The sequence below is a fragment of the Camarhynchus parvulus genome, chromosome 6 (genome assembly GCF_901933205.1).
Source record: "Camarhynchus parvulus chromosome 6, STF_HiC, whole genome shotgun sequence".
Lineage (NCBI taxonomy): Eukaryota > Metazoa > Chordata > Aves > Passeriformes > Thraupidae > Camarhynchus > Camarhynchus parvulus.
This window is the reverse complement of record NC_044576.1, coordinates 11508952-11524140: the sequence shown is the minus strand read 5'-3', so window position 1 is coordinate 11524140 and position 15189 is coordinate 11508952. Positions and strand designations below refer to the sequence as shown.

At 43.6% G+C, this 15189-nt stretch overlaps 1 protein-coding gene across 1 annotated transcript in view; it reads right to left on the bottom strand.

Moving 5' to 3' along the window:
• The window catches only part of ZCCHC24 (zinc finger CCHC-type containing 24), a 107928-nt gene extending 94901 nt beyond the window's left edge, over window positions 1-13027 (bottom strand). The window contains exon 1 of the mRNA XM_030951159.1: window positions 12450-13027. Coding sequence (XP_030807019.1) covers window positions 12450-12689 — 240 coding nt within the window. The 5' untranslated portion in view covers window positions 12690-13027. The remainder of the gene's footprint in view (window positions 1-12449) is intronic.
• Window positions 13028-15189: the final 2162 nt, after the last annotated feature.

Here is a 15189-nt window from a genome sequence, read left to right as displayed (position 1 = left end):
TTCCTTATCTTGCCATACTGGGGGGATGGGGAACCTGCTGGTAAAACTTAGAAACAGCCTTGGTGGTAGGTTCGAGCTGATAATGTAAGTTTGTCTATTTGTTTGTTTTTTCCTTCCTATGGAACTTGTTGATTTAATTGAATATGAACCAAACTGAAGATCTTTTATTGTATTTTCCAAAGGTAACCTCACTGCTGGGTAGATCTTTAAACTGTATCTGTTGGTAGTGTTGGGAAGCAAATTTCCCTTTGTTATTTGTTTGCTCAGTGTTTCCAGTTAAAGGGCACACAACCGGTAGGATTGCAGTGTGGTCATTTGTGAAAGGCAGCTATTGTCTTCTATGGCTTCCTCACTCTGATTTCCAGTTGGGTAACATATGTGAGTGACTCAGGAGTTCCAGGATCTAATTCACCTCTAAGATATTCCTCATTACATGAATGATTGGCTAATGCTCTTGATTCCCTTGGCTGGGTCCCTGCCTTTCAGAAACATCTTTTGGGATTGATGTGTCAAGAGGTAGAAAAAGAATCCCTGAAACCCTTGCTTTATCTCTTTAGTTTCTGCTTTAGCAATGGTATAATGTTGAGAAGAAAGACAACTGTTGTGAATATGCAATGAACTATTGAAAGATAAATAAGAGGCAAGTCTTACTTTCCAAATTTCCCTGTGATATGTATAGCTACTGCTTTACCTATAAAGGTATGTTTTTAAAAGGGACTAGAAAGCACAGAGAGTACAACAGCCTCTCAATTATGACTTTTATGACTGAGTATCTACCAGACCAGCTGGTATTAATAAGCAATGGCAACTTGTTCATGTGGGAATGGTATCTTCTTATTAGGCATGACTGGAAAAGTAGAGGTATCTCTGGAAAAAACAGTTTCTGCCCCAAGTTCAGTTTGTGGTTGCTGGACCCTTAAGGTGGTGATAAAGATGAACATATCCACCATTACATAAAGCTAGAATGACTTGTGCTGGGTAATGGGCACTGTATCTGACCAGTGCATGTCTGATGCTCTAGAAGTGAGTGTGATTTGTGCCTATGGTTCTCTCTGCAATTGTAGTAATGGCATATACTGAATTGAGGTCCTGTAGCACTCCAGTGGTCCTACAATCTAGTCCAGTCATCAATGCTTCCACAACATGAAATAGTCTATAATCGATAAGCAAAGAGCAAAGAATTTTTGATGACTTATTTTTGCTGCTGACCTAATAAAGGTCACAAATAAAGCAGTCTTAATGGACAAAGTTTAAGTCAACAGATGCCATTGCTGTTGGAAGTTTGTAGGAAAAGGGACTTGGATTGCCCTGTCATTGGTATGGAAAAAGTAAGGTTTTCATCCACTGTAAATTGTAAATATTTTCCAGCCTGTATGACAGTAACCAGACTAGCCATGCTACTCATTAGCCCTGCACTGAAATATCAAAAGGTGCTAAAGTTATCAGCTTGGATTTTCACAAAGATAAGAACTGAGTGATCCCTGTGCTGTGTCATGGATAAAACAGTGGGATAGACAAGTCATTGCCCTCAGTTATTCCTTTCATGTTGGAGCAGAGGGAAATCTGAGCTACCCAAACAGTAATTCAGTGGCTTGAATGTGTAATACACAAAACTTAACCCAAGGGCCTATAGCTGGTTTATTTCCTAGTGCCCTAAGGGTTGTTTCTGATGTGGGCTTTATCCACAGGGCCATGCAATGTGTGAAAGCACAACAGTTGCACCAGAAGAGAACCACTTTTGGAGAAGAGCACTTCAAGTCTGACTTTTCTGTGCTTCAGCTCTCCGTAAGCGGTTAAAACAGTTCCCTGGTTTTGTCCCCAAAGAAAACATCCAATGCAGAATCACAGAATAGAATTATGGAATTGTTTAGATTGGAGAAGACCTTTAAGATCATCATCAATGTTTATGGCCAACCTCAAAGCCTTCTGAAAACAGAGGGAATAAATGAAAATACTGTAATAAATGTAGTTGTATTAATTTGAGCCAGAAGAAATAGAGAAGTTTAATTACCAAGGCTGAACTGGAAAACCTCAAAAACTGCTCCTGTATGGCTTGTGTCTGCTTTAGCTTTTCTGATAAATTGGATACTTTTACAAAAAAACAGTTTAAGAGTTTGTTCAGTAACATTTTATCATTGGAAAACTGAAAGCCAAGCTCATCACTCAGTAAAGAAAATGTTTGCCTGGAGCAAGAAAAAAAAAGACTCAGGTTTCTGTTTTCTTCTGAAGTCAACTTTTAAGTCAGCTGTCAAAAAAATCTGTTCTTTGGCCTGACTTTTAGTAAAATCTGAATTACTCAAGTTCTTATATAAAACCACAGATAAATGTAGATTAGCCAAGTAAACCTTAATGCATTCCTGGTTAGTTAGACTAGCCAAGTATACCTTAATTCATCTTTCTGCAGAGGGTTTTAGACAAATACATGTTTATGTTAAACTGCTAACATTAATGTCTACTTCTAAATATTTTCAGATAGATGGCAGTAGGCCTTTCCTTCTGCAGGAACAGTAACTTAAGGAGACAGCTACAACACAGTGTGACCTGCCAGTGGTTGTGAAGCGAGTCATTGAAGGGCAATGAATCTTTAATCCAGCATATAGATCTCTCTAACCTAGTTATTGCAAATCTGACAGCTCAGCTGGCTGTGGCTTCTCAGGCTGCAATTGCCGAGACTCTGCAGGACAGCAAGAGGGTGCAACCCCCTCCCCTGAGCATGATTGGTGTGTCCCTTCAATCACAGCAAGGCTGGAGAGCAACACACGCCACCACCTTGCCTTGCTTTAGATCTGCTGCTCTTTACACTTGGATCCAAAGCTTTCAATGAGTTACTCAGGTCTTTAAAAAATCCTGCTCCCTCTGTGCTGTACAGTGGTAAAGTTATGCTGACAGTTCAGGAATTGCTCAGTCACCATCTCCAGGCTTGCTGGAGCTCAGGCAGGCCTTTTGGCTTTCTGCTAGTAGTGTGATCCTCCTTATTTCAGCCTCAGGGAAGGGTTTGCTGTGGATATCAGCGAGGACACTCCTTTTTCACAATGTACAGGGACCTCACAAAAGGCCTTTAAAGGCAGATGTGGGACAGGACAGAGATTTGCTATGGTCAGAGGTGTGCAGTCTTGAAGGAACTTTCTAAATCTTGCACCAAGTTCTGCAGGGTTCCTCTTCATCTGCTGAATGCCCAACAACTGCCCACTTATGTTCAAGAGAAGCTGTAGCACATGAGCACTGTATTAGGGACACCAGAGACCATTCACGTTGCAAATTGCTTTAGCACATCCCCCTCAGGAGCCTTGGATTCCCAGGCTGTCCCCTGCCTGCCTGAGCTGGGTCTCCCCTGGCCACCAACTTCCCTGCCCTTTGGGGAGTGGCCACGGGGAGGGTTCCTGGCAGGCTCCTCTGTCCCCCTGCCCCAAAACAAGTCCTTTTGCTCGAGACAGGTCTCTGGTGAGGAGCAGGTCATGAAGGCTGTATAGCATGGCGTGAGGGGAGAAACGGATGGACATGTTTTGATCCCTGCACTTTCTGTTAACATCTCTGCTTCCTGCAGGAAATCTTGTCTCAATCTGACCTGCAGTCTGAAAAACACGAGTCGAGTTTCCTCTCGTTTGGTAGGTCTTTTGACACTCCAAATGCAAGAAAAATAACACCCGGAAATAGATATGTGCCTGTTCAAGGCACACTTAGGAAAGTATTCACCTCCTGTGCAGCTCTTGCATGATGAAAGGTTTTGCTAAGAAATGTCCATTTTGGGTTAAACAGAACTCCAAGTCTGAGACAGTTTTGTTTATATCATTTACATCCAGTAATGCCTTCTTGGCACAGAAAGCTCAGCGACGGCTGCCAAAGTTTAGAAGAGGCAAAGCTGAGGCCGCTGTCAGAGGTAGGAACAATACATCATCTGCCCAGAACGGGCCCCTCACAGGGCCAGGGCCCCAGCTCCTGCACTCATGGGAAGACAAAAACTTTTATTAAATTGAATATAGTGAGGAAAATAAATTATTTCTATTACTAAATGACAGGCTGGAATTTCATTTGGTGACTCCCGCTTTTAGATAGTTTTATCTACGTTTAAAGTTACCCTCTTAATCAACTGTGATACAGCACAGCTTGAAGTGTGATCTCAGCAAGCAAACCTAAAATATCACAATCTGCTTCAGAAATTATAAAATAACAACTGAGAAATCTGATTTCAAAGTAGATTTGAGGGATTTTTTTCTTCCCATGCTGTGACTGTTAGAGGAATGAATCTATTATTCTACTAATTTCAGTTCCAATGTATGTTAGAGAAAGATGGTTATATAAGAACACCTCTGTATTTCAAGGATCACTGATGCCCAAACTCTCTTAAAAACTCTTGCTAGTCCTCTATTTTCAGGGTGCAGTGACTGTACAATAGATCATTTGCTCTCCTTTCAACCACAAGTATCCACAGCCCTAATGACTATTTACCAAATAGTTGCCTAGCAGGCTCCCTTAGTGCCAAGAAATATAGGCTGCAACTCCTCTGCAAAGATCCCTGAGATACCTGGAACTCCTAGAAGCAAGAGAAATCTGTGAGGCCAAGTTGATGCCCCAAAGTGTTTGCTTGGTTAGCATTTAGCTGGATGAGATGTAAATACAGATTTCCAGGTACCCACAATCCTTCTATGTAGTGTATTGCACTTGTGTTCATTGAAAAGAGACACCAAATCCTGCCACATGCAGGGAGTAGGTGTGGCTGGCCAGTTAATACAGCAGGAATTTATCTCTGCTTTGCATATGAGCTCAAGTCCTGGATCATGAGAGCATTTGCTAATCTTCAAACTAAATTTGTCGAAACACAAAATGTATTTCTTAAGAAAGAGGTTTGGAAGACCAGGCAGCAGTTCTCCCATCAGCAGCAGTTGAAAGAGCTAAGAAAAAGGGTCTACATGAGGCTCCTTAAAACTCCTCTTAGTCAAGGTATTGGATTGTTACTAGTTGCTTACACCAAAACATATGACAGAAAGTAAGGGGCTAGGCTTGCGATATGTTAAAATTTAAAAGCCACCAAAAATCCCCACAGCTGTGCTGGCCTGGCTAGACAATGAGGGACAGGGAGAAAGGACTTGTAACCCTGCATTTATTCTGCTTTCCTCAAGTGAATCTGTCTATAATTTTAGATTCTACTTTTAGCAGCTCACAAATCATTTGCTATGGTTCTGAGAGTAAGAACCAACCTGTAGGAAAAACGAAGTGATCCAGGCTTTTACACTTATGAAATACTGTCTGTCTGTCTGAATTATGTCAGCATTACTGTAAGATTTGAACAGCTTTGTAAAATTTAATTAGTTGCTTTGATGTATTATAATTACTCTGGAACCCACACAGAACCTAAGTAAACTATGAGGAAAAGACTTACATTCTCTCCATTTAATTTAGTAATTTCATCGTGGCTTTCTAAAAGGGGAAGAGCAATTCCAGAGTTAGCAAAATGGGCATCAGGCCATTGGCAATTTTTCTGGGGAAGACAAACTGGGGAGAGGTATGGGTATTAATTGTGACACTTCATTAATCTGTTCAGAAAATGGAAGGTTATACCCAGTATCACTTTTTAGGTAGCATTTTTTATGTATGCATCTAATTTGGGTAAAAGGACACAGCTGCTTTTGTTCCTATGCAAATACATATTATCAGAATTGTATGATTTGGCTTTGTAATATCTGTGCCTGCACTTTTTGGCAAGTGCACTATGTCATCATTTTTCATGCTTCTTAAAGATGAGAAGATTCTCTGGTCTTAGATTTAAATTTCACTTAAATTGTGTTTCAAAGTCCTTTTATGGTGCAATTCAACTCTGATCTAGAAAACTTTGCTTGGCATTAATCCTGACCTAGCATCTGTCAGTAAAATGCAATCTTTTCTTCTAGTTGTCAATTACCAAGTAGCAGGACCATCTCTACAAGTTCTATCTTGTACAAGTACACAAAATCCCCCAAATGTAACCAAAAAGGCCTGGGTGGGGGGGGAAGAGTGGCATTGGCTTTGGGCTAAAAGCAGTTTACTACACCTCTTGGTTATCTAATTCATTCCATACACTTCATAAATTAATATATTGGTTCGAGTCAGACTCGGTTGTCTGATCATTTGTGCAGTTCACTGGAGAAGGATCTTCCCTTTCTCTTCTGAATAACTGAGTCTGTGTCTGCAGAGCAAAAGAGGAGTGGATGAAAAATCATTACCCAACACACAGTTACATCACCCCTTTGTTTGGGTGCTTTGGCATGGAAGACACTGTAAATGCATAAAATAACTGTAAATGAAAGCTCTGTGTATAAAATATAATTGTAACAAGAATTGAATTCTACATCCTTTTGCCTCCAACTATAGGTTAGTGTGGTTTTCTTTTCTATATACTGCCTGACAGGTTTTTTCCAAGATGTGAATGTATTTGTGAGGTAGAAAAAGCATGCCAGTGCTTCTCTCAGTGAGGAATTTGCATAGATACAAGTGATTTAAAAGAATTGGCAATGATTTTCAGCTAATCTGGAATAAAAAAATATAACTGTAAAAAGAAATATAACTATGATAATATTTCTTGATTTTATTTTTCTTTTCAAGCTATCAAAAAGAAATCAGTAGTAAAGCAGAAAGTGCATATTCCTCTTCTTGAAGACTTGATTTACTTTCAGCAATTAATATTTTGGTTCTTGCCAGCTTTCCAAGTGTGGTTCTGATTGTGATGTGAGAGAAGTAGCTGCAGATGACTGTGGTGGATAATACTTTCACTGTAAATAAAGCAAAGCCCAGGTGTAAGTCATCTTTGAATTAGTTAAGGCTGGAGGTAGGGCAGGTGTGCTGCAGAGCTATAGCAGCACTTGCTGGGGGCAAGGGCAGTTTGTGGGTAAGGACACAACACAAGAGGCTCTGGCTGTTGGAGTAAATTCAACACATTTTCTTCTTACTTCTGGGAACTTTCTGCTGTTCTTAGTCAGGTAAGGAAGCCAGAGTAAAAGCAACATGATTGTATTTAGAACACTTTCTTTGGTGAATCAAATTTGGCTCTTGTGCGTTTCTTCCTGCAATCAAATTGCTATTAGGTGATTCAGCCTAAGTGTCAAGAGTAAGGAGAGTATCTGCTACATGCAGGACTGCCCCCTTACAAAAACACACACAAACAAAACACTTCATCCTGGACAATAGAGAAGCCTAAAGCCATACTGAGGTGATACAAAGGGAAGAGTGTAACTTGGATAATAATTTGAGTTTCACACTTTTTATACAAGATATAGATCTTATTTTCTGACTCCACTTCCTAGAGTACATTCACATGTGGGGTTTTTATTTCCCTGGCAAATGTGGGTGTTTTCCAAAGGCTACAGAAGTAACACAGCACAGCTGCAGAGACAAGAACAGGGTGCAAAAGAGAATGCTCATAGACATAAACCCCGGAATTTTTGCATTTTAAAGCATATGTCCAATTGAAATTAGGAACAGAATAGTTATTAGCTCAAATACCTGTAATAGGATGTAAGATTTTGAGAGCAGTGTACAGTGGGCTGTGAAAGCTGCACTTTGTGTGCTGAGGCAGCACCATCAACAGGGCTCTGGAGCTGGCTGTGTCAGGAGGACAGAGGCTGGTCCTGCCAAGATCTCCAAATGCATGTTGTCCTCTGATTAATGTAAGAGATTCAGCTCCCTGGAATCTCTTAGGATGTCTGATGTGAGAATTGACATTTAACTTCCTGAAAAGCATTTTGGAATTACTTGTCTGGCACTTTAAGTAGCCACAAAATATTTGTAGTGTACAATCATCCTGAGGAAGAGAGCACAAGTTCCTGCAACACAGGAATTGTTATGCTAGTGCCCTTTCAATAAAATTTGGGGAAGGTTAAGGGCACTCCAATGTTGGTACTTACACAAAGAATAGTGAGAAAAAATTAAAATTAGGAAATAATTCAAATAGTAATCATTATTATTAAATGACATATTCAGATACCATAGACTACTACTCTGTCAGTCTGTGGCTGGGAAAGCAAGAAGTCCTCACTTGAGTGCCTAGCACATTAAGCACCCTGTGGATCAAAAACATGCTGTGTGTTAGATTTACTAATAATGTTACACAAAATTAAACAAATTGGACAAGTTTTGGAACATAGAGCAATTTCTGCTAACCTGCCTCTCTGTTGAGTTTGCCTTCAGACCATACTGGTTGTGAGCAGCCTCTTAAAAGGCATTTGGTTTTCCCTTTAAAATCTTTTAATCATGGCTGTTCTCAAAGATACTGCACTTAATTCAGGGAACCAATGGCCTCATGTGGTGAAGCAATCCTTGTATTCTTCTGATACTAACCCAATGGAGATTTTTTTAAATCGTATAATTATCCCTCAAATTACTTCATCTAGGCCAAATAACAGATATTTCTTCGCCAAGTGTCAGCCTAGTATGTAGCCTCCTAATTCTATGAAAGACAGACGAACAACAAGTTTGATAAAATACATTTTCTGTAGAACTGCCAATTTCCTTCCCTATGTTTTTGTTCTTCCAGTGTTTCATCAGTTTCTGTTGTTAGCTTGTGAATGTCACTATCTTCTTTGGGAAGTTACCTAATCTATCCCAGTGCTTTAGACTCGCTTGTTTCACAGGGATTTGAGTGTTATTTTCCACAGCACTCTGTGAACTTTTTTTAACTCCATGCATTTTTCTTTCCAAACAAGTGATCCATACTTTACTGCAGCAAACTGAACTAGCTGGTGTGCTCTCATTCCCAGTTAGTTCCCGTCTTGCCTATAAGGACTGGATCTGCAAGTCTCCAATTCAGAAACATGAAAATGGTGATTATTTTCTCATCTAGTACGTGCAGTTATTTGTGCTTAAATAAAACCTGGTTTCGATCCAGAAAGCGGCTGCCATAGAGGCTTCTAGAAGGAATTTTGCTTTTGAAGGATACAGAGCAGAGAAAAAATTTAACTATTTTATTAGGATAATTTCTAGTTACTGCTTGCTGTCTCTTCTTGACCAAAGACAGCATTGAACTGGTAGGATGCCTCCTGTTAGTGTAGAAAAAATACCTTATGGGTCTCTTGCCCCCTTACTCTAGGTTGTTCAATTATAACCCTCAATGACAAAGCCACAGATACCTGGCCGTGTCTCAAAGGCATTAAATTCCCTGTAACCAGCCTCACAACAAAACCTCAAATACTTGGCTCTGATGGATGGTGTTATAATGAGGGTGGAGCTCAGTTCAATGGCCAATTTATTGCATCTTAATGGTCTAACATGCTTTTATTTCATATCTAGGACAACAAATGGTGCCATAAAGTTTGGTTTAAAGCAGGTCTGTTTTGCAAAACGAGTCTTGCATACAGAACAAAACACTCATTGTTGCTTTACTGTTTAAACCTTTATTATTGTTTTTTTTCTTGGTACAATGGGCTTTTATGCACCAAACAGCTGTGTTCATCATGTTTATTTAGAAGGCATCCATTGTAGTGGAAAAAGTCTGGAGGACAAAAATCTTGAAGTACAAGACTACTCTGTGGGTGCTGGCACTTTTATTTTTTTTCTGTCCTGTTCCTTTGGTCAGTATGCAAGTCACATACACAGGCAGTGCCATGCAGACTTGCAAACCCTGCATAATAGCAACTTTTCACAAGTGCTGTCTCTTATTCCAAGTGTTCTTCTCCAGAAAGTTTCAATTGCAAGGCAACATACAGGACACACAACTATTTTACACCCTATGATCCTATCATTTTTCAATCTGTTGCTATTTTGGACCCTCATTAGGTCACTTTCCAAATATTGTGTACAGCTATGTGTCAATCATTGTCACAGCTCGGCTCCAGGCTAAGCCAACCCAGGACAAAACCGTGAGGAGAAAAAAAATGCCAACCAAAGCAAGCACTGTGCAGAAAACAGTCAACAGTTTGACTGTGGAAAGCTATGTGTTGTTCCAAAGATAGCATAAGCCCACTTGCTGCAGAAACAGCACACAGTACTAATGCTCTCCAAAATAATTTTATGTGGTTGAAATGTGTAGTGCATACCCAATGGCATCTGCAAATAAACAGATGTTAGAATCTCAAGAATTAGGAGCATGACATTGTCGGAAACTCTTGGGTGACTGCTGCCAAAAAGCAGTCTAGTTTCCCGTTTCTGGAAAGAACAGAGCATCTAACATACTGGCAGAACTTCTTTTGAGCAACAGTATCTCTAGCACCTTCTAAAGTCCTGAATGAAAGCTGCTGTATAAGCAGGCAGTGCTAGCCTGGGAAATTAGAGGGTTCCCTACTTCCTTCAGGGCATATCCAGCAGGGCAGATGCATTCCCATGCCATAGGAGATAGCTGTGCTCCTTGCCCTCTTTTCAGGTTACCGTGTATTAAGACAAAGTTCAGGTCAATACTGGAAACACAGAAGTGTCTCCATCAGCCACATAATCAAAGCTATCATCACAGGCTGGAAAATGAATGGCAATAAACTAACATGCTTTATCTTTTAAAAATAATAAAACAGCTGCATAGAATGAAATGGCTTCTTATTTTCTGAATGGTGAATGCTCTTGGCTTTCTACAGAGCTGGAATTCTCAGTTGCTGCTGCTGTTCATGTGCCTCAGGAAACTGTAATGAGGTTAAAAAGAGCAGAATAAAGTTACAGTTTGTGGGCGATAGGAATCCACACAGAAGGTGACTTCTGGGCTCTGAAAACAGCACAGCTGGGGGGAGGCTGCACAGGGACTGACTGCTTGGAGCTGGGGCAGAGACAGGGGCCTGAGGAAGGCCTGGCATAGCAGGCAAATTATTTTCCAGAAGGTTAGGGGGGAAAATGGAAAGAACTATGAGCCAAGTGGAAAGGGAGTGTGACAAAAGGATTAGCCCCTACTTGCAGAGAGTATAGTAGAAGCCGAAAATGAACTCGGGGAACTGTCAGGAAGAGAAAACTGTTTCTCAGAGACTGTTTCAAAGACTTCCTGAATGCAGACTCCATTTACTTGTTTCTTCCTTTTTCTCCCAAAAAAATAAAGGACCTGCTGTGAGCAGAATGTATCCCAACTTCAACAAATACAGGCCTGAAGAGAGTCCCAATGTGGAATCCATGCTGGCCGAACTCCTGGAGGCTTGCTGCTACCTGGGTACCATAAAGCTCGAAAGCCAAGCAGGAAGGGGTAAAATCTACAATTTGTCATCAACAGATAGGTAGCTAATAGCTTGAATTGCACTGCCTGCTAATCTTTTTGTAAAATCAATATGCTTGTTAGGTCTATATGTTGTTGAACTGCCCATGTCATGTCATGCTTAATAAGACTTAATCAGGTTGAACCACATACTCTCAAAAACAATACGTATTTTGAGATTGGATGTGCTTTGTTAAATTCTTAAAGAAGAAAGAATTTCTAATTAAAGGAAAACGTGTCTATATAACTCTGGCTCACAACTGTGAGCACTCTATTATGAGAGCACTTGGGAAATTTGATTTAGTTTTAATTAATTACTCCATAACTTTTCTGACAGAAGGGTGTACTTTGACTGAGAATACATTTTAAGTCGACGTTTAACATAAAAGGTGCTGGAAATGTCATTCTGTGGGAAGTGCCAGAGCAGGTTGGGATGTATAGTCCATCTGACCATATCAAACAAAGCCGCTGTTGAATGCCTCCGGCAAGAGTCCCACAGTAGGGTGCCAAAGTGTAGCTGGGTCTTTTCTGGAGAGGCTGGGAGCTGTGGTGTGTGAGGTGCCACCTTGCAGTATCTCCACACATGTGAAACCCCTCCAATGCAGAAGTGCTTGACCTCAACAACTTCCTGCGACAGGGAGTTCCACAGCGAATTGTCTTTGCATATCCCAGCTTTTTAGCTTCCTTCCCTTTGGTTACATTTAGTCTTGTTTTGCGTTACAAAACGTGCACAAAACTTTGTTGCTGTTTGTATCACGTTCCTGTTTATATTTCTTCCTTTCAAATAGTGCCTGCCTTTGATCTCTCATAAGCCATATGTAGTCTCGTATCAAGTTTTTAAAGTAACGCTTTAGGAAAAAAAAACTAAAAGGGGGGGTGGTGGCGGCGGTGGTGGTATTTTTGCACGTTATGACGGATGTAGCACTTTTTGCGTGTCCTGCCCCCCGTCCCTCCGGCTGCGCACGGGAAATCCGTGTAACCATTGACCAGACTGTCAACACGGGCGCCCCGCGCCGCTGGCGGGCGGCGGGAGGAGGCGGCGGCCGCGCCAATGCCGCGGCGGCGGCGGCGCCTCGCCCCGGCCCGTTAGCGGGACGGGCAGCGAGGGAGCGCCGGGCGGGAAGGGGCCGGCCGGGCGGGAGGACAAGGAGCCTGCGCGGGTGGCCGAGCCGCCCCGGCGTGCGCGGCGGGGAGCGGGGCTGCCCCGCTTGGGGCGGGTCGGTGCCGGCCCGGGGAAGGGGGCAGGAGGCTGCCGAGGCATCATGGCGGTCGTGGCCCGGGGGGGCCGGGGGCTCCGCGCCGGGCGGCGCGGCGGACTCACCTCGCTCCGCTGGAGCTGAAAGAAGCTGTTGAGATAGCTGGAGCTGAGTGAGGAGCCCAGCTCCGGGGTGCTCTTGGTGTAGCCGAGGTCGGGGTGCTGGGACGAGGAGGGCTCGGGTCTGAAGGCATCGAAGGCGCTGGCCTGGTGCGTGTCTTGCAGCGAGAGATAGACCCAGTTGAGGAGCTGGGCGGGCTGGTACACGGGCGCGGCGCTGGTGTCGATGGTTGACAACAAGCTCATCTTTCCCTCCGGCTCCGCCGGCGCGGCTGGCCCCGCGGTGCCGGTCCCCCTCCCCGCGCTCCGGCAGTGCCGCTCTCCCGTCCCTACCCGGGGCGCTTCCTCCTGGCCGCCCGGAGGAGAGGACGGGCCGGGGGCTCGCTGCCGCGCCCCGCGCCGCTCTCGCTCCCCTAAGGCCGGCGGCGCCCGCGCAGCCCCAGCGCTCCGCGCAGCACGGGCATCGTTGCCGCCGCCCGCGGGTTCCGCAGGAAACTTTGTGCGCGCTCCGTCCCGCCCGCCCGGCCGGTGCCTGCCCCGCTATCTGTCTTTATTCCCACTCCCGCAGGCAGCGGCGGGGAGGGGCTGCCGGCGCTCCGGCGGCGGCGCCGCGCCCCCATAGGCCTCCCGGCCGCCGCGGGGGTGCAGGGGCGTCCCGGCGCCGCTCCGCCCCCGCCCTGCCCGCCCGAGCGCGGCCGGAGGAGCGTGTGCGGCCGCGGTGTCCGCGCCGCCGGTGTCCCCGCACCACCGGCCCCTCGCTCGCCGGGGTCGGACCGGCTCCCTCCCTCCCTCGCTCGCTCCCCGGCCTTCCTTTTCCTCCTTCCTGAAGATTTTTACGCCAAACACGCGCAAAGCCCTCCCGAGGGCTCCTCGCTGGGCCATTTTGGGCTTGTTTTTAACTCGACAACTTTCGCTCGGCTCTTGTCAGCCCGCCCTCTCTTTTTATTCTCATTTCTGTTTCTTGCTGGTGCAGGGAGTTCATTGCAATCTGAGGTTCCCTCTCGTTAAATCTCTGTCAGAGCTCCAGGTTTGCGAAGCCCTGCGCGGCCGCTGAGGTTGTGCCAAGCACTGCAGAGTTAGGGTTTTCCAAATAAGGCAGGAGAGCGGCGCGATGTTCCCTTTGAAATCCATCTAGGTAGCCCTGGCGTGGGCTCTGGGGGAGCCTGGCTGTGGTGGGATGCCCGGGAGTTAAAGTTCAGTAGGCCTTTTAAGGAGTCGGTAGCACAAAAGAGGATGATGAATGATTCCTGCTTTAGGAAGGAGCCTGAGTGGGTAAGCTGGTAATTACAGTTCATAAACTCTTCCCTGCTGCCCTCCCTGCGATGAGTGGAACAGGGCAGCTATTTCTTGCTTTGGTGCAAACACCGTAGTAATCAAACTAGGAGTTTTCAAAGGAGCTCCCCGGAGTTAACTTAAAAACTTGATCATAGCTCCTTGTGCTCTTTGCCAAGTGACAAAAAGGTAAAAATTAATGTGTCTCCCCAATATGGTTTTGGGAAAAAGAAAGCCTTCTTTTCTTAGATAACAGAAAAAAAAATCTGACCTTTGAAACATCAAAGTTGGCTTCTTGGTTTGCTGTAATAAGCAATAGGTCTCTGCCAAGATAGGAGAAAAGTCACTCTTCTGAAAAGGCCTGGTTACAAGCAACAGAAAATGAGGGTCAGTGTACACACAGTAGAAAATGCTGTTCAATTGTCATCTGCAGACACCAAAGATGGATGCATTCAACTTTTGAGAGCTGCTAGTTAGGGCAGCAGAGCTCTGTTTGCAGGAATTTAAATGCAGGTGAAGATTCTAACTTTCCACAACTGCAAGGTCAAGCTTAGAGCAGCTGAATCAAGCTGAATTCCTTTAGTGAGGCTACTTTTTTTTCTTTTCATTTCTTTGGGCTTTTGTAAAATTTTTTTTAGTGACAAAGTCCTTGCAGCACAAATGGAGTTCACTCTTTTGTACACTCTCTTAGAAGCCCTTTGAGGCACATTTAAATATGTGTGCATCAGCACGAGAAGGAACAAACTTCTACCAGTGTAAAGATTTTTTCTTTATGCTCTGTCCACAACAGAGATCATAACAGAAGAATTCAGTCAAATTGCATCCCATACTCAAACAGTTCCATAGTGTTTTAAAGAACGAAAATATGGATGAGGCTTAGTGACTTAAATTGTGGCGGTGGATTTTCCATGATTTGCTGGTAAATGAAGAAAAACACCAAGAAACAGGTATCACATCAGAGGAACTTGCCTTTCTGGCAATGATATTTAAAAAGTCAGGATATGGTAGAAAGTCTAGAAGGGGGAACTAGGCTGAAGCTGCTTGTTTTGTTGTTGTGGAGTTATTTGGATTTTTTTTTGTAGGCATGCTAATTCCTTCCTTAAAGACAATTTCTATTCTTACCACTTCCCTCTTTTACTTGCTAAGTTAAATACATGTATTTGTATTTGGCAGCTCCACTGTGCACTCTGTTTAGTAAGATGCTGTGAAGGAAATAGGAATTCTGAACAGGCAGAAAAGATAACAAAACAGAGTTCTTGTAGCAATAGAGGTCAAAAGCAGAGGTCAAAATAAAGAGTGGTGAAGGAGATGCAATGTTTTGGATGAAGAGTTTTTGGTATATTTTGATACTTTTTCTTCCTAAACTGAATATAGCTCTTATTGTAGGTGGTTGGATTGCTTTAGACAACACAGTAGAGATTGCTGTGGGGCAGGGGAAGGTGGAGTTAGGGTGCATTTATTGCAGCAGTTGCAT